Source organism: Crocuta crocuta, unplaced genomic scaffold, assembly GCF_008692635.1.
Source record: "Crocuta crocuta isolate KB4526 unplaced genomic scaffold, BGI_CrCroc_1.0 scaffold25, whole genome shotgun sequence".
Lineage (NCBI taxonomy): Eukaryota > Metazoa > Chordata > Mammalia > Carnivora > Hyaenidae > Crocuta > Crocuta crocuta.
The window spans coordinates 18,990,674-19,017,996 of record NW_027532015.1 but is presented as its reverse complement, the minus strand read 5'-3'; the positions used below and the strand labels follow the sequence as shown (position 1 = coordinate 19,017,996).

Below are 27,323 nucleotides of genomic sequence, written 5' to 3'. Positions count from 1 at the left end.
CTATATTCAGTGTTTAAAAAAGCCTTAAAGAACTAGAGCTTTAAGGGATCTCCCCTACCTTTCTGTCTACATGCATACTTCAAACCATTGTATTAACAAATCATTTAGGCAAGGCAATGGGTAAGTTGCAATTTCACCTTGAGCCTTAGAATCCTGACATAAATATACCCACAATTGTCACTCTTAATCTTGCCAAAGGTGTGTGGTGATTGAATATGACTTAGAAACCAAAGAGTATCCATTTAAAAATAATGTGTTGTAGCCTTAACAACTTCGACTCGTGGTTCCCAAGCTGAGTGTGTGGTCAGAGATGCTGGCCCTTTGTGGGGAAGCTTAGGAGGAACTAGGTATGATTTCAGTTCTGGAAGAGATCTGTTTGGTGGTATTTTGCAGGAGCCACTTGGCTATGTTTATAAAATATTTGTATATTGTTATATAAAAAATAGGAAAAGTTATCTAAATATTAAACAAAATCTATGAGTTTATTTTTTAAAGGTATCTGTCCTTGGAGAAGTTTCGTGTAACTAAGTAAATATACTAAAAATAAGATTGTAAATTATTTAACTTCTTCAAAATTGTTTTTTGATAAAACTATACCCTTTTATGCTAGAAACCCATGATATGCTTAAAGAACAAAGTGACCATTTAAGCAATGATATTTTTCTCTGGAGGAGCAGAAAGAGTTCCTGAAAATTCCTATAGCTTTTACAGCAACTGTCCCCATCCTCTAGAAAGAGGAGGTGGTAGAAACCCACAGAGTCAGGAAACCCAATGGCACATGCAATATAGGACTGTTTTATGGCAGAATTTATCTATTTATTTATCTATTTATTAACTATTTTGGCAGGGGAGAGTGCAAGCTGGGGAGGGACAGACAGAGGGAGCAGAGGATCTGAAGCAGGCTCTGTGCTGATAGGTTGACAGCAGTGAGCCTGATGTGGGGCTCAAACTCACAAACTGCAAGATCATGACCTGAGCAGAGGCTCAATCGATTAAGCCACCCAGGTGCCCCACCCTTTGATGGAACTTATTAATGGCAATTTGTTCTCTTCCATCTCCTAGACAGATACTGTTGCCTTTTGATTTAAAACTGCTTTAAACTTATTTCTAAAAACAGATCTTCTACGCATTCAGCCAGCACCAAATAATGGCACCCATGGTAGTTTAAACCATCTTCTGAAGGTACCTTTTTATGAGCCATCTCATGCGGAGGAAGTGTCGAAGTTTTCTGTTTGTGGCTTTACGACTCCACTGCCCACAGATACTCTCAATTGTTCATGCCCTCAGCTACAAAATGTAAGTAATAACTTTACATATCCGTAAAAATATAAAGGGGCAAACTAATTTCCATAACCAGGGTTATAGCCAGGGTAGCTGACAACCGGGCTCATGTTCTAGTTAGGCTCTTTACTAAGTAAGTGTATGTGGTTTCTCTGAACCTTGTCTGGGGATGAGCGATGCATTGTAAATTAAGTATGTGACTATGGTTTGTAAATTGGAAAGCACTCTTTGGAAATCATTAATTCCTTTGTGAGCTAAGTGTCCTTATCCATTCAAAATAGTAGAATCTTGGAGCTCTCTTTGATTTCCTTGGTAAACCATCCCTCTTACAACTACAAGACCTCTTATAGGTCTTTCAAGTGCATCAGACACTTGGCTGAGTTCAGGAGCCTGACTTCAGATCCGAGGAGACGCTTAGTAAGGCAAGATTCTAGTGCTAGGAGCCCTCACTCTCATCCCCAAAAAGCAAGGAGTCAGAACAGGCACTCAAAATGCAAGTTCTCCTTGTGAGAGCTAGAGCACGTTGGTGGGGGTTGGGGTTTCAGAATGGAATTGGAGCCCAGTTACCAGGAGTCCCTCAAGTGAAAACCAATGTCAAGGTGCATTTGATGGCAAGTTCAAAATGTTGTTGTAGAGTTAAACAAGTACCTGCTACCTCACGCAAGAATGATTCCTTATAACCTGGAGTCAGCAAAGACTTAACTTTCTCTACTCCTCAAAATGACATTACACCACATATATCAATAACTATATAAATAGATGCCAACCAAAAGAGGCTTTCAAGGGTAAATGTCCCGTCAAGGTTCCCAATAAAAGTCCAATCCACAGCCAAGATCAAAGTATGGATGTGGGTTTCTTACCTATAGATAACTTTGATGGAACTGCCATTTAAAATAATAATAATAAATAATAATAATAAACATTACAATGTGGGTGTTTTAGTCCACATTTTAGGAACAAAGAAGGGTCAGAGAAGTTAGGTAAATTGTCCCAGGTCATAGATGTTTGGTCTACCTGACTGTCAACTTCCAAATTCTTCTCTGTAAAGAAAGCCCTTTGCTATTCAGAGTGTGGTCACGGGATCAGCATCTATATGTCTCACTTGCAAGCTGGTTAGAGATCCAGAATCTCAGGCCCCACTGAGCTCAGGTTTACTAATCAGAATCTGCATTTTAACAAGACCCTCAGTGGGTTGTACTCCTAGTAAAGCCTGAGAAGTGCAGGGATGTTGTTCTAACAATTTAGTAGTTCATTCTAGCTGTGGTCAAAATGCTTTGCCCTATCATCAATTGTATCATTGCAAACTCCCACACAAAGTATTTTAAGGAGTAATAGTATCTCTGTATTTCTGAGTAAGTGGCAGAATTGGCATTTAAACTCGTTAGGTTGGCTTCTTTGTTAAGTAGTGAAATATTCCTGTGATTATTGCAGTCTTGATCAGGAAACAATCCTGATCACCTTTTACCACATGTGTTACCACTTTGACTTACTCTCTCCCTTTCCCACATTGTTTTGCAGAATGCTGCTTTAGAACTTGTGAATCAAATGCTACATCTCTCCCAAGATGAAAGTAAGTCAGTAGAAAACATGTCAAGTCTTTGATGTTTAGCCCCAACAAAACACAATATTGCTTTTTTAAGGTTCTTTTGAACATAGAGATTGTATTGCCAATATATAGGAGGGGGAAAAAACAAAACTAGATCTAATAAGATCAGTTGCAAGCCTGGGTAGTTATAATGGTTCCAGGAACACAAGAAATTCCTTGAAATGGTTGTGCCTTGTCTACAGTCCTCTGTTCCCTTTTAGATGTGAACAGCCCAAACTGCCTGGGGTGAAGTCCTACCTCTACTGCTTCTTGGCTGTGTAACCTGGGCCAAATCACTTAACCTCTCTGTGCTTTGGTCTACTCATCTATAATAATGGTACCCACCTCATGCAGTTGTAAGGATTGGAAGAGTTAACCCATGGAAAGAATTTAGAACAGTAGCTGGCCTGTAGCAACATTATTATTACCTGTTATCTTTTCAGTATTCTTGTGTTAGATTCACTAGGCCTGTTCCATCATTTATAAAATGGGAATACCGTCTTTATAGAGTTTTTATGAAGGTTAAATGAGTTAATCTATGTGTGCATTTAAAATAGTGCCTAGCACACAGTAAGAGTTCGGTACATGTCTTGGTTGGTTGATAATCGTTTTATAATCAATTGAGTGTTATTCCATGGCATGAATACCTTGCAAGTTTTTAAAGTATCAATAATTGATGGATCTTTATTTTGATTTTTAATTTTAAAAATTTTTTTAATGTTTATTTATTTTTGAGAGACAGAGTGGAAGAGGGGGAGAGGCAGAGAGAGAGGGAGGGACACACAGATTTCGAAGCAGGCTCTAGGCTCTGAGCCATCAGCACAGAGCCTGACGCAGGGCTCAAACTCACAAACCACAATTTGACCTGAGCCCAACTTGGACACTTTAACCAACTGAACCACCCAGGTGCCCCGATGGATTTTTAGAATATGCTAACAGGCAAATAAGAATAAATAAATGCGTTAGGACATACTTTTCTTTATAAATAAAATTATAACATCTTCTAATGATAATTATTAACATAGGTCATCTTTGTTACAAAGTATGTCCTTTTGGTTTTGAGGTTGTCCCTCTTAAAATATGTGCTGTGAGCTGTTAGCAGCTTCGCTAAATACCTTATCTAAGCCCTAGGTTTGTAATAAGTAGAGTGGAATAATTACACTTACCTCAGAGTTGTAAGAATTAAGAAGTTAAGTATGTAAAACATTTATCAGAGTAACTGGCATTTAATAAGCCACCAGAGAATGGTAGTCTTTTTAAAGTTTTTATTTATTTTGAGAGAGAGTGAGAGAGAGCAAGTGGGGGACGAGTAGAGAGAGAGAGGGAGAGAGAGAATCCCCAGCAGGCTCTGTGCTGTCAGCGTGGAGCACCCATGCAGGGCTCAAACACACAACCAGTGAGATCATGAACTGAGCTGAAACCAAGAGTCAGAGACACTCAACCGACTAAGCCACCCAGGCACCCTGAGAATGATAGTTTTATGCATAGAAACATTTGCTAATTTTACAACCTTTTTTAATTTTATGTGATTTTCATTTTAGTAACAGCCACAGAGAAACTCAATTTGCCATTCGGGAGGCCCAGGGTCATGCAGAAGAACAAGCAGCACTGTCTGCTCTATCACAGGGAGTATGTCAGCGGATTTGGGAAAGATCTCAGGATGCCTCTTTGGAGCTCATATACAGTACCCAAACCAGTAAGTTCCTGTGTCCACTGATCTCCAAGGGCTGGGAAAAAGTGTGTAGTTCTCTAATATTCTAAGAATTGAATTTTGATTTTCAGCAGAGATCCCGAAGTCAGTTTGTCTTATAAGACAATATCCCAAGTATTGCTTAACGGTATTTATAGGTGCTCTGTGGGTGCAGAAGAGGAACACACTAGCTTTGCCTGGAGAAATTAGAAGGTGCTTACAAGCCAACTGGTAAGGCAAGTAGGAAGTAGTTCAAAGAGAAGCAACAGAAAGTAAAGAGGCACGGCATTTATTTTGTATAGCCTAAGTACACAGTGGGTGTGCCTGCAAGGTGATGGTAACTAGATTATAAGGGGATTTATATTTTTTTGACTGCTTAACAGATGCCTTACTATCTGCTGTGTATTATGGTAGGCACAAGGGACACAATGTGAATAAAAAGTAATCCTTCCCTAAAGGATCCAGTATTCTAATAAATCAGGCTAGACTTATATGTATAGGTGTGCTGTGTCATAGTTGAGAATCCAATTGTTTAAATTCTCTTCCTTTTTCACTGTCTGGAAAACACCTTTTGGATAAGTGACTCTGGGACATGTGGCTACCAAAATAAAGAAAATGTCGGATCTCTATCTCACACCATATACAAAACTAAATCGCTGGTAGATTTATAGACCCAGATGTGAACAGCAAATCTGTATTTTTCCATTGTGTATATATATCCTTATAACTTTGGGATAGAGAAGGATTTCTCAGGACACATGAACAGAAAAAAAAATTATTAATTTGACCATATTAACATCAATGCATGACAAAAGACAAAGTTATGGATGAGACCGTATATTTGCATTGCATATAAGACACAAGAGATGAGTGGGGCGCCTGGGTGGCTCAGTCGGTTAAGCGTCCGACTTTGGCTCAGGTCATGATCTCACAGTTTGTGGGTTCAACCCCTGTGTCGGGCTCTGTGCTCTCAGCTCAGAGCCTGCGGCCTACTTCGGATTCTGTGTCTCCCTCTCTCTCTGCCCCTTCCCCTCTAGTGCTCTGTCTCTCTCTGTCCCAAAAATAAATAAACATTAAAAACAAAACAAAACAAAAACAAGAGATGAGTGTCCAGAATGGTAATCAGGATCTAGAATAGCTAATAAATTTCTTCCCATCAACAAGAGAACAAGAGAATGATAAAATTCTTAGTTAATAAATGGACAAAGACTATGAGCCAAGCAATTGAACCTCATTAGCAATCAGGGAAATGTAAATGAAAGCAAAAATCAGTCTGCCAAAAATCAGTCAAAACCGCCCTTCAGGGCACGGATGGTCCTGCCTAATGTACTCTACTGCATGAATGAATGCATTGACTAGATTACTCCCAACCATTATTTTTAAAGACTTTTGGACAATGCAGTACTTTCAACCAGCAGGGTAAATAAATAATCAAGAAGCTGATTTGTAAAGAAAGTCTTGATATCTTAGATACAAAGATTCTGATGACAAATGTCAGCCTATACTGTTCTTGCGAAGGGAAGGGTACAGGTATTCCACCTCTATTTATGCGAAGGAAGTGATTGGTTTATTTACTTTTCTGCTGTTCCCATTCAAGATCTCTGGAGAAAAATAAGCATATTTTCCCACTATTAATTGAAGCTTTGTGTGTTCTGGACAGCAGCTCTGCTGCTGACAATGGTTTAATTGTGGTCAGTGGTAGGAGAGCAGCGATGTTTCCCAATGTGGACAAATATTTTACCAACAGTTACCTGAGTTCATGTGTATGGTTAGTGGCAGAGTCACTCTCCTAAAACACAACATGTTGTTTGTGATTTTCTTCAGCATACCGTGGAACAACAAAATGAAGTTGTTTATTCCTTAAAATAATTCCTACGTGTTTTTGCTTTTTGAGAAGGGCAGTATATTCAAGGCCAGCCTTACTATTCAGTTTTCTATTTTGAAAAGTCCAGGTGTCAGGGACTCTGAAGTTAAGGGGAATGTTTCTGTTTTTAAGACTTTCCCCTGCTGTCTCGCATTCCTGAATTTATATGAGCTTTAGCGGAAATCAGAGGCAGAGAGATTTTAAGTGGGCTCCGACCAGGAGTTTAGTACAATTCTTTTTTGTTATTGTTTTAAAACTAGCTTCATTGTTACGAAAAGTTCCTGCCCTTTCACTGATCCCACAGAACTACTTGTATATTTCTCCCTCCATGTGACAGGATGGAATTCTAGCAATTTTCTGCTTTCTAATTCAGAAATTACTCTGTTAGTATGTTGTGGTTCAAGAAAATTACATACAAGGATGTTTTGAGATTCACATAAAAATGTTGTAAATCAGCCCTGTGTTTGAAAAAAAAAAAATCAGACTTTAAATAAGCACTTTTTGGAGCATGGGCCCAATTGGCTTGTGCCTTTAAGTTTTATGGAGCTTTTGTTTTTCTGTGGTTTTGGTGGGTTTTCTAATTTTTGTTGTTGTTATTATCTCAGAAGAGTTCTGGAGAAGTAGCTGTGATTTGAAATCATGGTCCTAACAACAACTGTTTCAAAAACCATTAAGGTTTATTAGACTATATATATGGGTTTTGCTTCCGGGCCTGCTCTGTAGGTCCAGGTGAATGGCTTTTTCTGTTGCAAGGTGAAAAATTGAAATTAAGAGCAAGAACTATGATTATGTTTTATTTTTTTTTAATATTTTTATTTATTTCTAGGAGAGAGAGAGACAGCGTGAGCAGGGGAGGGTCAGAGAGAGAGGGAGACACAGACTCTGAAATAGGCTCCAGGCTCTGAGCTGGCAGTCAGCACAGAGCCCAACACGGGGCTCGAACCCACGAACCGCGAGATCATGACCTAAGCGAAAGTCGGCCGCTTAACCGACTAAGCCAACCAGGCGCCCCTATGATTATGTTTTAGAATGTATCCCTTATAAATTTAAAGTAAATCAAAGAACTTTTTCAGAGAAGAAAATCTAGCACACTTGAAAAATATTTCTCTCTCTCTTAATCTATATTTGTGTATAGATTAAAAAATCCACTTATCATTGGATTTATTTTTTGAGGGGGGTCAGGGAGGAGGGGCTCAATCTCACTACCGTGAGGTCATGACCTGAGCCAAAATCAAGAGTTGGGCATTCAACCAACTAAGCCACCCAGGCATCCCCTCACTGGATTTTTTAAATAACCTTTTTTTGTTTCCAAAGTTTCTTACTCCTAATATTATAAATCATGACTTAATCATGTTTTGTGATTCTTTAAAAAACTAGGAACATTATTATGCATTGCAAACAATTTTTTAACTATAAGGAATATTTTTCCCTGTAGAAAAAAGCCATATGACCAGAAAAATAATTTAAAAAGTATATATTCTTTCTGTACGTTCAAATGGTAACAAACCAATATTCAAATACATAACTAGCTTTTTTGATCAGCCTACAGGTAAAAAAGATTCTATAACTTCAATAAAAATACTTTTATCTGCTGTAACCCCGTGCCAGACTAGAAATGAAAGTATTTTGCTTTCCTGTCTGTGCTCATCATCTTCTCTTGAAGAATTTTGAGAGCTCAGGAGTTCAGATTTTATCTGAGTGTCTGAGTTCTATTTATTGTTTTCCTCTCTATCCCCTGGTTTAAAAAACTCTAAGGAATTCTGAAAAGCTAGAAGGGCTGACACTGGTTCTGTATGTGTAGGTGGGGGGACGGTCCACTGTGTCTTCTCTCAGGAACCCAGGACACAGAAATGACCTTACCATGCCTCCCCTCCATCCTTCTAAAGGGCTGCCGATTGCATAACCCTCACCTTCACGCAGGAGGCCACATCCTGTCTTTCCTAGTCTTGCGGCACTTATGTTTGGGGTTCAAGTTTGGTATGTAAGAAACAAGATTTTCAATAAGCAAAAGTACTTTTTTTAGTACTTTCTGACTGAACCCATTCTGATCCACCTCCCCCAACTCAAAGTCTATGCTACTTAGAGAAGATAGTAAATATTTCTGCCCATTATTTAAATACAACTTTTACAGCTGAAGAATCATTAAAAATTACATTACACTTCCCTCCTTAACATGTTTATAATTTTAACTGTTGAATACAGCCATTTCATCTTGCTTACATTACAGAAAATGCATCCATGGCTACATTTATGTATTACACATTTCTTCAAGAAAAACTTACAAAGCATGTGATGATTTAGAGTAAAGTGATAAGGATGTGTGGTAGGAAACATCAACTCACAATATTCTGGTTGTTTACGGGGCTGATAATCAATATTGTTGATTTTCCCATTCTGCAACATCTTTACACGCCCCTTTATGTCGAGTGAAGAAATCTGGTCATTCAGAACTGTTTGCTAGGGTATGTTTTTGAAAGAATATAAATGGATGTTTTTAGCTTTCCCGTGTCTGCCACCAGGAGAGTGAAATAAATGGTAAGAGCTAATTCACTGCCTCTAACATAAAAATCTTCATATTCCTTGGTTTACTTATTGGTTTGGTGGATTATATCACTCAGGAACTTCCTGAGAAAGGAAGAAGGAAAGGAACATTTTTGAGACTTTGTATATCTTAAAAGATTCTTAGTCTATCTATACACTTACTTGATGTGTTAGCTTTAGATTTTAGAGGTAATTTTTCTTCAAATTAATAAGACATAAGACTTCATGGACTGACTTTTTAATCTTTTTTCTATCTTTTGTCTTAAATTCTACTTTTTGAGAGATATTTGCAACTTTGTCTTATATCTCTTAGTGAATATTTTGTTTCTGTTGTCATACTTTTTATATCCCAAGAACTCTTTCTGCTTTTCTTTTCTCTTTCTTTCTTTCTTTCTTTCTTTCTTTCCTTTTTTTTTTTTTTAGCATTTATTCATTTTGAGAGAGAGAGACAGAGAGCATGAACAGAGGAGGGGCAGAGAGAGGAGACACAGAGGTAAATGTGTTCAATCAAGTTGAGAAGTTCTACTCAATTTCTGGATTAGTGTTTGCCACCCAAAGCATTGTAGTATGTTAGGGGGTACATTCTCTGGTTGGCTTTCCCCAGACTTCCCTCATCTTTATCTTCTACCTATTCAATACCTATTCTATGCCTATTCTTTTTTTTTTTAATGTTTTTTTTATTTATTTCTAGGAGAGAGAGAGACAGCGTGAGCAGGGGAGGGTCAGAGAGAGAGGGAGACACAGAATCTGAAACAGGCTCCAGGCTCTGAGCGGGCAGTCAGCACAGAGCCCGACGCGGGGCTCGAACCCACGAACCGCTAGATCATGACCTAAGCGAAAGTCGGACGCTTAACTGACTGAGCCACCCAGACGCCCCTTCTATGCCTATTCTTAATCACACTCTCTTGCCTATGATTGTAGTGCAGTGTTTTTTGCCTTTTTCTTTGTGAATCAAACTTAGGCGTTTTATTTCTTTTTCTCCTACTTTATTGAGATATAATTGATGCATAACATTGTATAAGCTTAAAGTGTACAACATGATTTGTATATTGTAAAATGATTACCATATACATTTTAGACACCATCGCTGATTTTTGCTTTTAGCATAATGCAGTGAATAGAAGGATATCCTAAATTAACTTAACCTTTTTAAAAATAAATTATTTAAAACGTTTTTGTTAAGAAATATATACATTGTGGGCAGTGGTGGGCATATGAATCAAAATCTGAAAAGAATTAAATAACAAAATATTTACTCACTCATGATGACAACGTAATTGAAATATGATGATGATTTACTACTGTATTACCTTAAATACTTGGGTTAGGCAGAATATTTATAGGATGCCTGCTAGTGCATAAATTATTATATTAGTCTTTACATAGAGCTACAAAGACAATGATAAGAAATTTGTTCCTATATTTCATGATAAATGAAGCATGGCTACAATTTCTTATAAATCCCCAAATAAGTAAGATCAGACAGCCATAGCTTCTTTGAATTAATCTCAGGTCGCCCGATTAAAGAATAATATCCTTAGTTCATATGTGTATTTTTTAAAATGAATTGTTTTTTTAAATTTATTTTCAATATTTACTTGCAAGCACAATATATATCACCACCTAAAAGTGAGATCCTAAAAAGAATTCTGGTTTTTAGCAGTCGCTCCCATTATTCCTTTTTTACTCCCAGCTCAGAGTTTTATTCTGTAACTATTCCTTTCCAAGATGTATTTGATTTACCCTCCCAGTTACCTTCCCTAACCAGAAGGGAACCACAGAAGAAAACATTGCTGAAGACATCCATTTCCATTGCTTGCGTAGACCTGATTCACTAAGAAAATAGGAAAAGGTTAAATGAAAAACATTCTAGGGAAGTTACAAACCATATAAGGTGACGGGTTAGCCACAACTGTGGGCGTAACTTTTTTTTTTCTTTTTCTCTCTTTCAACAGGGAGACACATCGCCTCTTCCTCCCACTGTCCCAGACTGTCTGCGGGCTGATGTTAGGGTTGCTCCTTCTGAAAGCCAAAAATGTTCCTTTTATTTAGCAGACGAGAATATCACCCACGGCTTCCTCTATCCGCCTGGTTAGTATAACTCTTTTTTAGGGCAACAACTTAGAAAGCCCTCATCAGCTGGATGTGGGCATGTGCCTTAAACATATGCTCCCCACGGAAACGACCTGCTTGGGCTAAGCCAGCTGCCCAGGAGGCTTCCAGTGGTTGCGGGCTGACCTGATACGGTGTGACAGCTATAATAAAGACTAATAAATTGTGCAGTGGGACCCACCCATCTGCTCGAATCTGGCCCAGATGTTCCGAGAGTTTGTCAGGTTTAAGTTTAATTTTAAAACGGAAGACTCTTTGGAGATGGATGCAAAGCGTCTAAAACAATATTTTTTCTGGCTGCCACCCCAGCTAAGGCCTGCACCGAGCATGCAGCTGTGTCTGTGGCAAGAAATCAGGCTGGAATTCTGGCCTGTCACATATGGGGCGTGCTCATGTCCAACAGTTTCACGCCATGGATTAAATAGCTGAATGAACTTTGTGTTTTTTGTTTGTTTTAGAAAACATCTCCTCTCTTGGGAACATAGAAAAGCCAGTGTCATTTTTTCTTTTTTTTTTTTTTAATGTTTATTTTTTATTTCTAAGAGAAAGAGAGAGTACAAGTGGGGGAGGGGCAGAGAGAGCGGGGGACAGAGGAGCCCAAGAGGGCTCCATGCTGATAGCAGAGAGCCTGATGCGGGGTTCAAACTCATGAACTGTGAGATCATGACCTGAGCAGAAGTCAGATGCTCAACTGACTGAGCCACTGAGATGCCCCACCCGTGTCATTTTTTCTAAACTCAAATCTCTTCCCTATTCAGCAGGAAATGTCATTTTTATTAATTCACTCGTGAGATTTTCAACAATTTCAGCTTCTGGGAATGGGTTTACTTCTGCTCTTCGGCTTCATTTTTCTGGAAACCATGACCTAAGAGGCCAATTTAGAGATTTATAATTTAGGGATTCTTAGAGTTGGAAAGAAAGGCTTAATGAAACCAAGTAGCATGTCAGTTTAAATTCCTAACATAGAATTAAAATAAATAAATGATGTATCTTATTAAAATGTCTGCAGACAGAGCTCCCAGACTCATGCAAACCATAGGATAAACCTTAAGTAGTTGCAACATTTTATTAATACATTTTTTAAATTGTCATATAATATTGTATCTGTTGAGCCATAAGGCATTGGTTTATATATAAATGTTTGACTTGACGAGGAAATAAAATTAATAACTAAATAACTTGCCTCAAAAAATATTAACGATGAAATGAAGCTCTGCTATGTCTCCACTATTCTGTTTGTTAAAAAGTCCATTATAAATTAATCTTACTTTTCTCTAAAAAGGAGATAATGCTATATTGATGGCTATCCCAATTTTCAGGGCTTAGTTTAAAAAGTAGAAAAGGCTTCTAGGGGTTCTGAGGACTGTAAATAGCAAGTGAAATTTTAAGGAAAAAACCCAACAACTTGTTTTTCCTTGCCCTTTGGTGCTCCCTCATTAGCCTTTCATTTAAATAGTAGTTAACACACCCAAGTGTATGTTTAAACACACAAAGCATTATAATTATAATAAACATTTACAGGCCTGCAGCTTTTTTAACGCTCGGGATAGTTCTATGATATAGATGCCATGAGACAAGTGAAACGCAGAGGGTCATAGCACTTTGCTCTAGTGGCTCAGCTGGTAGGTGATGGAGCTGGGGTTCCAACCCAGGCAGTTTGGTTCTAGAACATACTATGCCCAGCACTCACTGTGCTACACAGCACATCCATGAGTCCTCAGAATCAGTCATGTGTGGTGTCATTAGCGGTCTTCATGGAGTTAAAACTCACTTACCTAAGAAAATTTTACTTTAGAATTGTTATTTATAACAGTGTTATTATTTTGTGCACATTGAGTAACTATACATTCTTGCTGGTGTAGTGTTTGTTTTCTAGGGCTGTTGTAACAGATTACCACAGACCTATACAAGAGAAATGTTTTCTTTCGCAGAGCTAGACACCAGAAATCTAAATCAAGGTGTCAGCAGGGCCAGGCTCCCTTTGAAATAGAGAATCTGGGGGGAATTCTTTTTTTACCTCTTCCAGCTTTGGGGGGCTCCAGGCATCATTTGATACATGCCTCATTCCTCCTAATATTTGCCTCCATCCTCCCGCTGCCTTCTCCCCTGACTCTCTCCTCTTCTCAGTGCCCTCTCTTTTTACAAAAATATTAGTCCTTTCTAAGTCCAGAATAATCTCATTGAGACCCATAACTCAATTATATCTGTAAAGACCCAATTTTCCTGTATATCACGTTCACAGGTACAGTGGGGTTAGGTCTTGGACATATCTTTCTGATGGTCACCATTCAACCCACAGGCATCAAATGCATAAAATTGCCTGCATTATTGGTAACCTCTGCTGGAGAATACTTAGTATCCCCATGTTTTGACTGCTAACGAATTTTCATTAGTATGTAATTGTAGTTTGCTTAGTATGGAGTATGGTATATTTTCTATTCTAGTTTGATTTAATCAAATTCATTTGTTTTGCAGCAAACAATAGAACTTCTGATAGTCAATATGATGCTTTAATCACAAGTAATTTGGTCCCTATGTATGAAGCATTTAAAAGTAAGTATACATAGATGGAATACTACATGGCAATGAGAAAGAATGAAATCTGGCCATTTGTAGCAACATGGATGGACCTTGAGGGTGTTATGCTGAGCGAAATAAATCAGGCAGAGAAGAACAGATACCATATGTTTGCACGTATAGGAGGATTAGGAGGAACTTAACGGAGGAATGTGTGGGAGAAGAAGGAAGGAAATGGTGGGGGAGAGAGAGGGAGGCAAACCATGAGAGACTCTTGAATGCTGAGAACAAACTGAGAGCTGATGGGTGTCGGGGGAGAGGGGAGAGATGGGCATGGAGGAGGGCTCTTTTTGGGATGAGCACTGGGTGTGGTTGGAAACCAATTTGACAATAAACTATTTATAAAAACAAAATGTAAGTATACATTTATATTAATTTAAGTACCTAAATGACTTTGTGAACTTCCAACTAAACACATCTTTTATTACAATTTCTCCATGATATTGGGTCATTATGTTCTACTATTTTAAATTTAGGAACAGGAAAGACCTCTGGCATAATTTTTTTTCAACTTACTTCAACTTTGGGTGCCTTATGACTAGAATTTCAATAATTTGTTTTTAATCCTAATTTAGCTATAAATGAGTATTCCCAAAACAAAATTTTACTGGCACTTACTGTAAGTAAGTGTTTGGTGCTTTGTCCCTAGAATCATAATCAATAAGGCAGTCTGCGTGTTCTGATCATTATTTAATATCACTGTCCCCAAAGCAACTCAGCACAAGGGAGGAATTTGGAAACAAATTTTACTGTAATTTCATGACAGCAACTACATCAGCAACAAGAAGTATCATCAATGTGGCTATTTATTTAATGTTGGTGCATGGACTATTTTGCAGAATTACCTAATTACCACGGACAATTACTGAAGCAGACTCTGATGTTATTTAAATGTATCTATCTATAATAGAAAATATTTCCATGTTCAAAAGGGGTTGATATTTTTAACGTCTTATTCTGTTATTTTTAGAGATGTGGGATTACTTCCACAGTGTTCTTCTTGTAAAACATGCCATGGAAAGAAATGGAGTAAATGTGGTTAGTGGGCCAATATTTGATTATAATTATGATGGTCATTTTGATGCTCCAAATGAAATTACAGAGTAAGTAATTTGAAAACAAATGGACTTTTTGATTTAGCAGTAGGATATCATGAGGGGAAACCTCAATACTCTAAATAAAAGCTTCGTATTTGAAATAATACACAATGTATTTACATAGTGTTGTTATCATTGACTATCTTCAATCAGTCTAAATATATAGCAAAACTTTTATATGGCAAACATTTAAACTAATGGGAAAAGAAAAAATGTCCAGGAAAAGTTTAGCAAAATTTTTATTTGGAAATTTCTAAACAAACACAGGGAAAATGTGATTTTGTAAAAGTTAAAGAGATAAGGAAGACTCATTGCACTATCAATAAATATAGAAGCAGTCCAGCAATAAAGAAATAAAATGTCAAATAGTAATGATTCACAATATTGCCCAATAATGAGTGATTCAAAAAATACCTTCCAGGAGAGGGTATAGGCTTCCCCTAGAAAAGCAGTCCTACTAACCTGTACATTTTCATACTAAACCTGGTCATAATACATTGCTAAGAACTACCTTTGCATGCATCACACAGGCATAGAGAATTTTAGTTTTATCTTTATTATCAAAATGTACGAAAGACAAACTAAATAATTGTGTTGTCTAAGCCTGGGTTAGGTAACACAACAATTTCTACCTATAGGTTCTGATTAACATTTATGATGACTCAGTGGGTGGCCTTTTTCTATTTCATTTGCCTTGTTCTTATCTTAGTGTTTATTAATCCTATATTTCACCATTTAATGATTCTAACAAACCCTTTGATAGTGCTTTACTACATGCCAAGTATTTTTCTATACATATATACTTCATTGAGTCCACAAAACATTCTTAGGTTAGATTCTGTTAGCCCCTATTTAGAGAGGAGGACTGGGGTATAGAGAGGTTAGGTATCTTGTCTGTGTTCCATAGCTAGTAAAGGGCAAAGCCAAATATAAACCTCGAAGTTTAGCTCTGAGTTCATGTAGAAATCCTAAAATCACAGTAATATCTTTACTTATAGAAGCTCATATTTCTTTTAACGGGCTCATAATAATAGCTTTCCTGTAATCCTCTCTCAAAACTTTTAAAAGCACTTTCATGTTCATTATCTAAAGGACTGTCCTATCAGTTGTATGGATTTATCCCCAAATCCACACGGTGAAGTGGGCAGCACAGGATTACCTCCAGGTTCAAGTTGAGGAAACTTACTAAGTCATAGAATGTTAGAGGATCGGCACCCACCCAAACATCTAGCGGAAGTGCATGGCTAGAGTTGGAATTGGGGCTTCTTTGTCCCAATTCTTGCTCTCCTGGAAAATGCCTCTGTGACGTATAAAGTCAACACAGCTGGGAAACACAGGAGGCATAACGTCACGGTCTGCTTTTCTTTAGATTCTAATATTCTCCATTTATGCTAAACTGACCAAGTTTGGACTTCTGTAAATTTCTGTTCTGGTTCATGGAAGTCTAAAAATATGTGATAAGATTTTTGTCCTTTCTATTCATGTACTCTCATGGACTATATTTTTACCTTGGCATTTAAACTATTTATGTAATGTCATTTATAAGTTTTAGAAGCAAATGTATAACAACATCAAATCTTTTCCATTGTGTTTTTAGATACATCAAGAACACTAGTGTTCCCATCCCAACACACTACTTTGTGGTGCTGAGCAGTTGCAAAAATAAGAGCCACACCCCCAATGCCTGTCCTGGGTGGTTGGATGTCCTTCCCTTTATTATCCCTCACCGACCTACCAACGTGGAGAGCTGCCCTGTGAGTATGCTCCTGGAGGGTCCTCAGCACCGGAGAAAATCATTAGTCGGATCTCCTCCAGACTTTTATAAAAGTGGCTTTGACGACAACCTGGGTAGAGCTGTACTAAAAATTACCTCTTTTTAAACTTTTCTTTAGATTATCAATCTTTCTGTAATAGATATCAATTTAAATATGTACATGCCTACGTTGTGTTTAGATATGCATATCTTATGTGTTTTATTCATATACATTTTACTCACACTCAGAAGGGAAGGGGTGGTATCTCATTAATATTTTGATTCTTAACATAGAAACCTTAAGGTGCTGTGTCAAGTTGGCACTAAGTTAATGTTTCCTGAAGGAATATGTAAAAAAAACTCCATCAACTTGAAACATGAGGTCTGAAATTAATTACATCTACATACACACAATGAGTTAAAGTAACTCTTTTTTTTTATACATTGTGTGTTAGTCTACTTTAAAATCTTTAAGGATCAAGGAAAATTGTATGTAACTAGTTACTTAAATTTGCCTATATTTTTATAGAAAAATATGTATTCTTGTAATTTGGTCTTACTCGGCATTCAACGAATATATTGAGTACTTATTAAGTGTACAGCACTGTGAAAGAAACTTTTTAGAATGCACCAAGGAGAAATACATTATCTCTTCCCTCAAAGAGTTCATCTATAACTTTGATATATAAATAGGACACACGGGTGTCTGGGTGACTCAGTTGGTTAAGCGTCCAACTTCAGCTCAGGTCATGATCTCACGGTTCATGGGTTCGAGCCCCGTGTCGGGCTCTGTGCTGACAGCTAGCTCAGAGCCTGGAGCCTGCTTCAGATTCTGTGTCTCCCTCTCTCTCTGACCCTCCCCTGCTCATGCTTTCTCTCTCTCTCTCTCTCTCTCAGAAATAAATAAAACATTAAAAATAAATAAATAAATAAATAGGACATAAAAATGAAATATAAATAAGGATAAATGAAATACAGACATGTAGATGGGTCAGTAGATAATATAAAAATTATTTTAAAAATATAAAAGTAAGAGATGTCACAAAGTCAGGATTGATTGCTAAATACTGTTATAAGAATTTAGTGTTTCAAATTTGAAACACATTTGGCTGGAATAATCAATAAAGGGTTACTAAAATGAAGAGGGAGTAGGACTGGGCCCCGAAAATGGGCAGATTTGAACAAATTGAGAGGATTAAGAAGAACCTTCAATGGAGGAAAGATTTGGTAGCTGGTTGAATTCAAGAGCCAAAGAAAAAGGGAGACTCAAAGATGAATCAGAGATGTTAAATGTAGGTAATTAGGAAAAAACCAGAGAGGGAAGTTAGGAATGAGAACTATTTTGGCAGGTAGATAAGATAGCTAAGTTTAGGCATGTCCTTTGTGGAATGCCTAAAGGACATGGAAAGTGTCCTTCACATGGAAAATCCCATAGGCTAGTAGAGACTGGAAAAAGCTTAGGTTCTAGGCCAGATTGGGACTCATCTCTATTCTTTTAGATGTTCAACACATAACTGCCTTCATCATACAATATATTGTGGGAGATACACAGATGAAGTAGACATGAATTCTATCAAAAGTGCTCATAGTCTACCCCTTAGATACCTAGTAAAATAGAAGAAGGAAGAAGGAAGAGGAAAGTGGCACGAAGAAGGACAGATAAAATCGTTCTAGGATTTCAAAGGAGAAATATTTCCTAGTACGGAAGGTAACATTCTAGCCGGATCTTGAAGATAGGATTTGAACTTGAATGTTTGAATGGTCTTTCAGTGACTGAAGATGGAGGGCACAGGTTAGAGGCTAAACAGTGGGTCTCCCATAGTCTTAGAGTGGGGAAAGGTTTCCAAAAAAAGGGAAGCCATCATTCTTCCAGTGGCTGACAGTGGTGACTAGTGCAGGATGGTGCAGGCTACTGCTGAATCAGAATTAAATAGTTCTTTATAAGGGGTTCTAGATAGAAGAACCTATTGGATATCCCTGTTCTAGGCTCTTATTACCTCCTATCGGGACTTCTGAAAATGAATCTTAAGTAGCTTCATTGTCTCTTGTCCTCCCTCCACCTCTGGATACCACTACCAGTTTACCTTAAACCTTAGGTTTTCATTATGACATACTGTCTCATCTCAAAACTTTATCTACCCAGAATAAAAGATGAAAACAAGCAAACAAAAAACTCCCAGCCCGCACTTAAGACTCTTCACAATTTATCTTCAGTTAGACCTGCAAACCCAAGTTCTGGGCCAACTGAAGTCCTTGAAACTACTTGACACAGGCTGGGTTTCCCTACCTCAACATCACTGCTCATGCTTTTCTCTCCTAGAATGCCCTTCTTTTCCATCCGCTAAAAATTCTACCTATGCTTCAAGATAAAGAACAAATGGTATAAAACCTCTGAGATCCAAAGTAAAGATGATCTCAAAATTAATAGGACATCATCTCTGTGGAATAAGACATCAACACTAATGATTTGAACATTATCTAAGATTTTAAGGAATTTGCAATATAGTAATAAGGGTATGACATTTATAAAGGCAATTATGAGACATAATATGATGAGTGTAAAGCAAACTTAAACTAAGCTCTGAGAGAGATTGTGAACAAGATGTAGCTGTCAGACAGGAAGGAGGTGAGAGACAGGATGAGAAAGGGTGAAAGGTAACTGAAACTTTAGGCATAACTGACTAGGACATATATAAAACAATCAGTTGTTTTGAGAAGGATGAATTCACTCTGTGTAGTCTTCAAATTGAGAGGCTAGTTGATTATCTAAGAGGATGTATGAGAAGCAATATAGAATAGACCTTAAATGCATGGATTTTGGAGTTGGACATCTTGTGTTCAGTTATTGATATGGCTTCTTTGGGTAAATAACTGAATGTCAATCTCCTCAATTGTATAAAAAAAATTCACCTTTCCTCATAAAGTTGCTGTGAGCATTAGATAAGTTATTTCATATAAAATTCCAAGAATAAATAAATAGTAAGCAAAGCAAATAGTGGCCATTTTAAAGAGATCACATCTTATGTTGGAGCTACATTCTATAGTCAACGTAAAGTGAAATTATATATAAGTAAAATCCTCTACATATCAAATCAACCAATGAGTACCAGTACATATACAAACTATATCCTAATATGTCTAAATCAACAATATTTACACTAGCATTGGAAAAGGTAATAATGCTTTAAGCTCCCAATGAAATAGTTGTCTTGCTTTCAGGGGTAAGTTGTAAGGATACTGCACTTTTAAATACTCTAATCACTCCACCACTGGAAAAGGTTTGAAGCCACTGACACCATTTGTAGAAATGATAGGTTCATGATTCCACATCACTCTTGGTCTAGGGAACTAGATTCATACCGCCTTATGTATTTTCTTCCTTCTCTTGTTCTTTCCATATTTTCTGCCTTTTTTTAGTTTTTCTTTTTTCCCCTCAACTTTGTATTGTTAAATTCCTGTCAGATAAAAGGGAATGTTGTCATAAGTCCAAGTGACCATCATTATTGGAGCTTGCTTAGCAGATATTGGAAAATACAGGTATGGAACTTGGAAGAGAAATCAGAACTGTAGAAAGAGACCTGCTATTAAGTCATGGGAGTGAAATAAAGTTGCCAAAGGAAAGAAAGTAGAAAGAAGAGATCCAAAGGTCAAATTGAGGGAAATCTCAATCTGCTAGGATGGAAATCGCTAGAATCAGTTGAAGAGACAGAGGGTGTTCACTGAACAGGTGATCATTTAGAGCTATGCAAGAAAAAAGGAAATTTTAGAAGCTTATAGTGATCAACTAAGTGAAAGGTCAAAAAAAAATCCACTCATGGACCTTGAGGGTGTTATGCTAAGCGAAATAAGTCAGTCAGAGAAGGACAGCTACCATATGTTTGCATGTATAGGGGGATTAGGGGGAAATTAACAGGAGGACCGTGGGGGAGAAGAAAGGGGGAAATAGTGGGGGAGGGGGAGGGAGGCAAACCATGAGAGACTCTTGAATGCTGAGAACAAACTGAGGACTGATGGGTGTGGGGGGTGGGGAGAGGGGAGATGGGCATGGAGGAGGGCACTTGTGGGGATGAGCACTGGGTGTTGTATGGAAACCAACTTGACAGTAAACTGTTTGTAAAAAAAAAAAAAAAAAAAAATCCATTCAGTTGGGTTATTTTTGCCAAAGCAGTTTCATTAGTGTGGTAGCACTAGCCACATTGTATGTGGTTTAGGGGAGAAAATAGGAAGTAGTTAGGGTAGAAAAATACTGAAACTGATATTGCCTGAAAAAGCTAACAAAGAGCATTGTATTTTAGGGGTATATAATACTTCTGTTTATATAACAATTCGAACACATACATAGTTGACTCTTGAACGATATGGGGGTTGAGAGTGCCAACCGCCACACAGTTGAAAAGCCACATATAACTTTTCACTCCCAAATCTAACTACTCCTAGCCTACTATTGACTGGAAGCCTTACATTAGCGTCAGTAACCGATTTAACACAGATTTTATTATATGTATTATATACTGTATTCTTACAATAAACTAAGCTAGAGAAAAGAAAAGACTATTAAGAAAACCACAAGGAAGAGAACATACAATGACAGCTCTGTATTGTATTTATTGAAACAAATCTGCATATATGTGAATCCCCACAGATCAAGCTGGTGGTGTTCAAGGGTCAGTTGTTTTTAAATATAGCTCATAATAACTGTATGTGTGCAAGGCTTCTCTCCTGTTGAAATGCACTAGCGCAGTAAGAGTTGTCTATTGCTGGCTTCTGTTCAGATTGCTTGGTGCAGGTAAACTACCTGGTATTAAAGAACTTGAGTATTATCCCTACCTACATAGAGTAATGTGATCTGCTTTAGGTTTATTTAATTGCAGTTTTAAAAGAGGGTAGACCTAGTCAGGTGTTGAGTAAGCCTTTAGTTGGATGCATACCAAAGAAGCCATGAGGGAGTAGAATGATAAATCAAGTGGGAGAAAACTTTATGAAAAAAAGTGACAAAAAAATAGTGAATGCTGCTGAAATGGGAAATAGTTCAAGGCAGAAAAAAAGAGAATCAATTAGATTCTCATTGGAAATATGAGCTCAAATTAGTACACTGTGTGTTTATTTTAAAAATTAATGCACATGGTGAATCTCACACACAGAAATGCTTTAGTGGTTAGAAACAAGAAGTAGTTTCTTCTTACACTTCCCATGGCTCAAGTGATAGCTGCCTATTTCCAGCTTGCATATTTAAAAAAAAAGTAGGGGCGCCTGGGTGGCTTAGTCGGTTAAGTGTCCGACTTTCGCTTAGGTCATGATCTCGCGGTTTGGGGGGTCGAGCCCTGCGTCGGGCTCTGTGCTGACTGCCAGCTCAGAGCCGGGAGCCTGTTTCAGTCTGTGACTCCCTCTCTCTCTGACCCTCCTCTGCTCACGCTGTCTCTCGCTCTCTCTCTCCTAGAAATAAATAAAACATTTAAAAAAAAAAAGTAAATTAGGTGCACCTGGGTGGCTCAGTAGGTTAAGTGTCCCACTCTTGGTTTCGGCTCAGGTCATGATTTCATGGTTTTGTGAGTTCAAACCCCATGTGGGCTCTGCGCTGACAGTGCAGAGCCTGCTTAGGATTCTCTTTGTCTCCCTCTCTTGTCTCTCCCTCACTCGCACTGTCTCTGTCTGTCTCAAAAAATTAATAAACAAAAAAATGTTAAAAAGATAACAAACTACAATGCTGAAGTCAAATGAGAGTTTTTAAAACACATTCATCTAAACAAACCTTTGAACTTTCTTACTTTTAAAAAAATCTAAATGGAAATTAGCAAAACCATATGAATAGCAGAAAATTAATATATATGGAATAAGAAATTTTATAGAAATCCATGGCTTTAAAAGATTGAACTAACTTTTATATAGTAAAAAAAACTATTAAAAGTTAGATGGTCAAGGGGCCTATGGGGGGCTCAGTCAGTTAAGTATCCGACTTTAGCTCAGCTCATGATCTTGTGGGTTTTGAGTTCGAGCCCCACGTCACGCTCTGTGCTAACAGCTCAGAGCCTGGAGCNCTGTCTCTCTCTCTCTCAAAAATAAATAAACATTTAAAAAAATGAAAGAAAAAGTCAGATGGTCAAGAAATATCTGAAAAGAACTCGACTCTAATGACACTCAGGGTAATAAAATCAAAGCAACAAAACACCATTTCACACGTGATTTGGCAAGGATGTGGGGAAGTAGGTATTCTCTTCCACTGTCAATGCAAGTGTAAAGTATAAACTATCTGAGGAGCATGAGATTTAATACCTGACAAAATTAAAGCTGCATGTGCTCTATGATCCAGCAATTCCATTTATATCCTAGAAACTCATATTCTTGGATACAGGAGTCATGAGCCAAGTTATTCATTACAGTATTATACATAATATTATCAATATGACAATAAAGAGAAAATAAACTGTGCTACCACAAACCACAGCTAAAAACAACTCATTTAACTAGCTCTGGATATATCACTATGGATAGACTGCACACGTTCTTTTTTTAAAAATTTTTAATGTTTATTTCTTTTGAGAGAGAGACAGAACATGAGCAGGGAAGGGGAAAAGAGAGGGAGACAGAGGATCTGAAGCAGACTCCAAGCTCTGATCTGTCAACACAGAGTCTGACATGAGGCTCAAACTCATGAACTGTGAGATCATTACCTGAGCTGAAGTCAGAGGCTCAGTCAATTGAGCCACCCAGATGCCCCTGCACACATAATTCTGATTGAGAAAGTAATTATAGATTACCACTTATAATACCACTTATGTAAATTTGAACACTCATAACTCAATGGTATATATTGTATATTGATGTGCAGTAAAAGTTTAGAAACATGGACTCTTAATAATTAGTAGGTCTGAGTAGAAGGACATTGGGGATTTTAACTTCATCTGTAATATCTTATTTCTTTTTTATCCAAAGTATATATTAAAATAGCTAAGCTTTATGACTTTGTGGTGGTCTATATTTGTTACAACATACTTTGTACTTCTGTTTTCCTTTTATTTTAGTAAACAACAAAAATTAGCTATATCAAGTTAAGATTTAAGGCAATAAAAAACAGAAGGAAAAGGAAAACTTCTAAATAATGAAAGATCCCTCTGTTGAAAAATAATGCCCTATGAAAAAGTCTTTTGTTTCTCGTTTACAGAACGATAAACCAGAAGCTGTTTGGATTGAAGAGAGATGGAAAGCCCATGTTGCCCGGGTCCGTGATGTGGAACTTCTTACTGGGCTGGACTTTTACCAGGAAAAAGCACAGCCTGTCTCTGAAATTTTGCAACTAAAGACATATTTACCCACATTTGAAACTGTTGTTTAACCTAATATATAAATGAATTTAGACAGAATGTAAATCATTTTTCTTCTATTAAATAATCACAAAATAAAGTGTATTGTTTTTCCTTAACTCCTCTAAAAAGCAATGTCACATAATTTTCATCATTCCCTTCTCTCTTTTTCATGTCTACAAATGTATTATTTTAAAGTTCCTTTTTGTTGTTGTTGCACAAATATTGTGCTGTGGTATACCTACCGTATTATATTTGTTATCTTGTTTATAATCTTTGATTATAATATTATATAATATTTTCTGTCCAGCATTATCTAAAGAGAAAGGAGAGCAAGTTAAGCGTCACTTTGGTGAAGGTTATACAAGAAATGTGACATTTGACAATTAGACAATATTTATTAAAAGAACCACATCATCTCATTCAGTAATTTCACTTGTAAAAACTGTACCAACATGTGTTTTACTGTAGGAAGGACTAGGAAACAACCTAAAAGACTGGTTGAACAGTTATGGAATTTGTTTAAACAAACAGTATGAGTGGAATGCATTCCAATATGATGAAGAAAGAAATAGATCTATATAATGAATGTATGTCTTTATTAAATAAAGAACAAGGTAGAATAGCATGTGTTAGCATTCTATCATGTTTTAAGGATCAGCAAACTTTTTATTTAAAGGGCCAGATGATAAAATTTTTAGGCCATGTAGTCTCTGTTACAACTACTCAACTCTGCCATTACATCAAGGAAGTAGTCATAGATAATATATTTTTTTAAATATCTATTTTTGAGAGAGAGAGAGAGAGAGAGCGAGCACGAGTGGGGGAGGGGCAGAGAGGGAGACAGAATCAGAAGCAGGCTCCAGGCTCCACACTGGCAGCACAGAGCCTGACACGGGGTTTGAACTCACAAATTAACGAGATCATGACCTGAGCTGAAGTCAGATGCTCAACTGACTGAGCCACCCAGGCCCCTCCATAGATAATATATATATATTTTTAAATGGGGTTGCCATATTCCAAGAAAACTTTATTTACAAAAAACAAACAAAACAAAAAACACCATGGAGAGCAAGATTTGGCTCCAATAAAACTTTATTTGCAAAAACAACAACAACAAAAAACAGCAAGAACAAAACAAAATAAAGAAACACAAACCCACGCATAGGATATAGACTATCAGCCCCTGATGTCCATAATAAAGCTGTGGTGGGGAGAGATAGGAATTAATAGTAAAGAGAAAAAGGGAGATAAAATTTTTATTTTATAACCTTTGGGATTATATAAAAAAAATTTTAAAAATCACTCTGTATATGTTTATCTTTAATTTTTCTTTTTTAAAAAATCTTTTATTTATTCCTGAGAGAGAGAAAGACAGCATGAGCAGGGGAAGGTCAGAGAGAGAGAGGGAGATACAGAATCTGAAACAGGCTCCAGGCTCTGAGCTAGCTGTCAGCACAGAGCCTGACGCAGGGCTCGAACCCAGAAACTGTGAGATCATGACCTGAGCTGAAGTCGGATGCTTAACCGACTGAGCCACCCAGGCGCCCTTATCTTAAATTTTTCAAAATATAGTTATTAATCAAAGAGATCCCATACTTATTTGAAAAGCAAGGCCATTGGTCAGAGCTTTGGATTACTAGACTAGCAATGTTCTATATTATTTTCAGATATAAAGACCAGCTCATTTAGGGGACAGAGGCTTTGCTAATGATGAAATATCCTATGACATGAGCTTCAAAAAAATAAGTAAATTAATAAACTATTCTAGTAGGAGGTCAATTGAAGTATGATCACTAACTACAACTAATTGAAATGATAGTTTAAGTGCCATTGGAGTTTTGTAAACATATTTTCCTCCACTTGTAGGATTTTGTTTAAAAAATTGTGCAGTGAAAAATGTAAGACACGAATTAAAAACTATCCCCAACTACATGGCAAAAACATTAATACCCTGGGGCACCTGGGTGGCTTAGTCAGTTAAGCTCCGACTTTCGCTTAGGTCATGATCTCGTGGTTCGTGGGTTCGAGCCCTGCGTCGGGCTCTGTGCTGACTGCCAGCTCAGAGCCTGGAGCCTGTTTCAGTCTGTGACTCCCTCTCTTTCTGACCCTCCCCTGCTCACGCTGTCTATCTCTCTCTCTCCTAGAAAGAAATAAAAATAAAAATAAAAAATAAAAAAAAAACAATACCCTGAATTTAAACAGAATTTCTCCATGTCATGTTCCTCTGCCCCACCATCGCATGAAAATTAGATAAGATCACCTGGGTTTTAGGGGCTCCTCGGTGGCTCAGTTAATTAAGTGTCCAACTTCAGCTCAAGACATGATCTCAAGAGTCATAGGTTTGAGCTTCGTGTTTGGCTTGCTGCTGTCAGCTCAGAGCCCACCTCTGATCATCCTGTTCCCCTCTCTCTGTCCCTTCTCCACTGTGCTCTCTCTCTCTCTCTCAAAAATAAGGTTAGAGCACCTGGATGGCTTGGTCAGTTAAGCGACTGACTTTGGCTCAGGTCATGATCTCACTGCTTGTGAGTTGAAGCCCAGGGTAGGGCTCTGTGCTGACAGCACAGAGCTTGGAACCTGCTTCAGATTCTGTGTATCCCTGTCTCTCTGCCCCTCTTTGACTTGCACTCTGTCTCTCAAAAATAAATAAACATTAAACAAATAAATAAATAAGGTTAAACAAAAGTATATTCACCCAACTTTACCAATTGTTCATATTCTCACGATATAATTTATATACATCTTTATTTTTTCCCTGAACTTTCTGAGACTGCATAGTAGTCATCACACACATTTATGCCCAAAACTTCAATGTATATTTCCTAAGATCAAAGACATTAACTCATACAACTGCAGTGGGAGGTTTAATGTTGGTACAATACTATTATTGAATTTATAGGTGTAATTCAAATTTTCGAATTCAAATAATGATATATGATGTGGGGAAACTTCATATACTTATTTGCTATGTTCTTGGGGAGGTGTCTATTAAGATCTACAGCCCATTTTTTGATCAGATTGTTTTCTTATTATTGAGTTTTAAGAATTCTTGTATACTTTGAGTAACAGTCCTTTATCAGCTGTATCTTTTACAAATATTTTCTCCTAGTCTGTGGTTTGTTTTCCTGTCTTTTTGCAGAGCAGAAGTTATTAATTTTAATGAAATATAACTTATTACTTCTTTATGGATTGTGCTTTCAGTGTTGTATCTAGAAAGTCATCACCAAATTTAAGATCATCTAGATTTTCTCTTATGTTATCTTCTAAGAGTTTCATAGTTTTGCACTTTACATATATGTCTGATCCATTTTGAGTTACCTTTTTAAGGGTGTAAGATCTGTGTCTACATTCATTTTTCTGCATGTGGAAATATGCACTTGCTCCAGGACTGTTTATTGAAAAGAGTATCTTTGCTCCATTGTATTGCCTTTGCTCCTTTGTCAAAGATCAGTTGACTATATTTATTTGGGTCTATTTCTGTGCTCTCTATTTTATTCCATTGATCTATTTGCTCTTTCACCAATA

General features: G+C 37.3%; 1 protein-coding gene across 1 annotated transcript in view; it reads left to right on the top strand.

The window, feature by feature from the left end:
• ENPP3 (ectonucleotide pyrophosphatase/phosphodiesterase 3) overlaps positions 1 to 23,898 on the top strand; it is a 74,811-nt gene extending 50,913 nt beyond the window's left edge. The window contains exons 20-27 of the mRNA XM_077776099.1: positions 1,118 to 1,296; positions 2,800 to 2,851; positions 4,408 to 4,562; positions 10,917 to 11,052; positions 13,549 to 13,626; positions 14,621 to 14,753; positions 16,345 to 16,501; positions 23,660 to 23,898. Coding sequence (XP_077632225.1) covers positions 1,118 to 1,296; positions 2,800 to 2,851; positions 4,408 to 4,562; positions 10,917 to 11,052; positions 13,549 to 13,626; positions 14,621 to 14,753; positions 16,345 to 16,501; positions 23,660 to 23,830 — 1,061 coding nt within the window. The 3' untranslated portion in view covers positions 23,831 to 23,898. The remainder of the gene's footprint in view (positions 1 to 1,117; positions 1,297 to 2,799; positions 2,852 to 4,407; positions 4,563 to 10,916; positions 11,053 to 13,548; positions 13,627 to 14,620; positions 14,754 to 16,344; positions 16,502 to 23,659) is intronic.
• Positions 23,899 to 27,323: the final 3,425 nt, after the last annotated feature.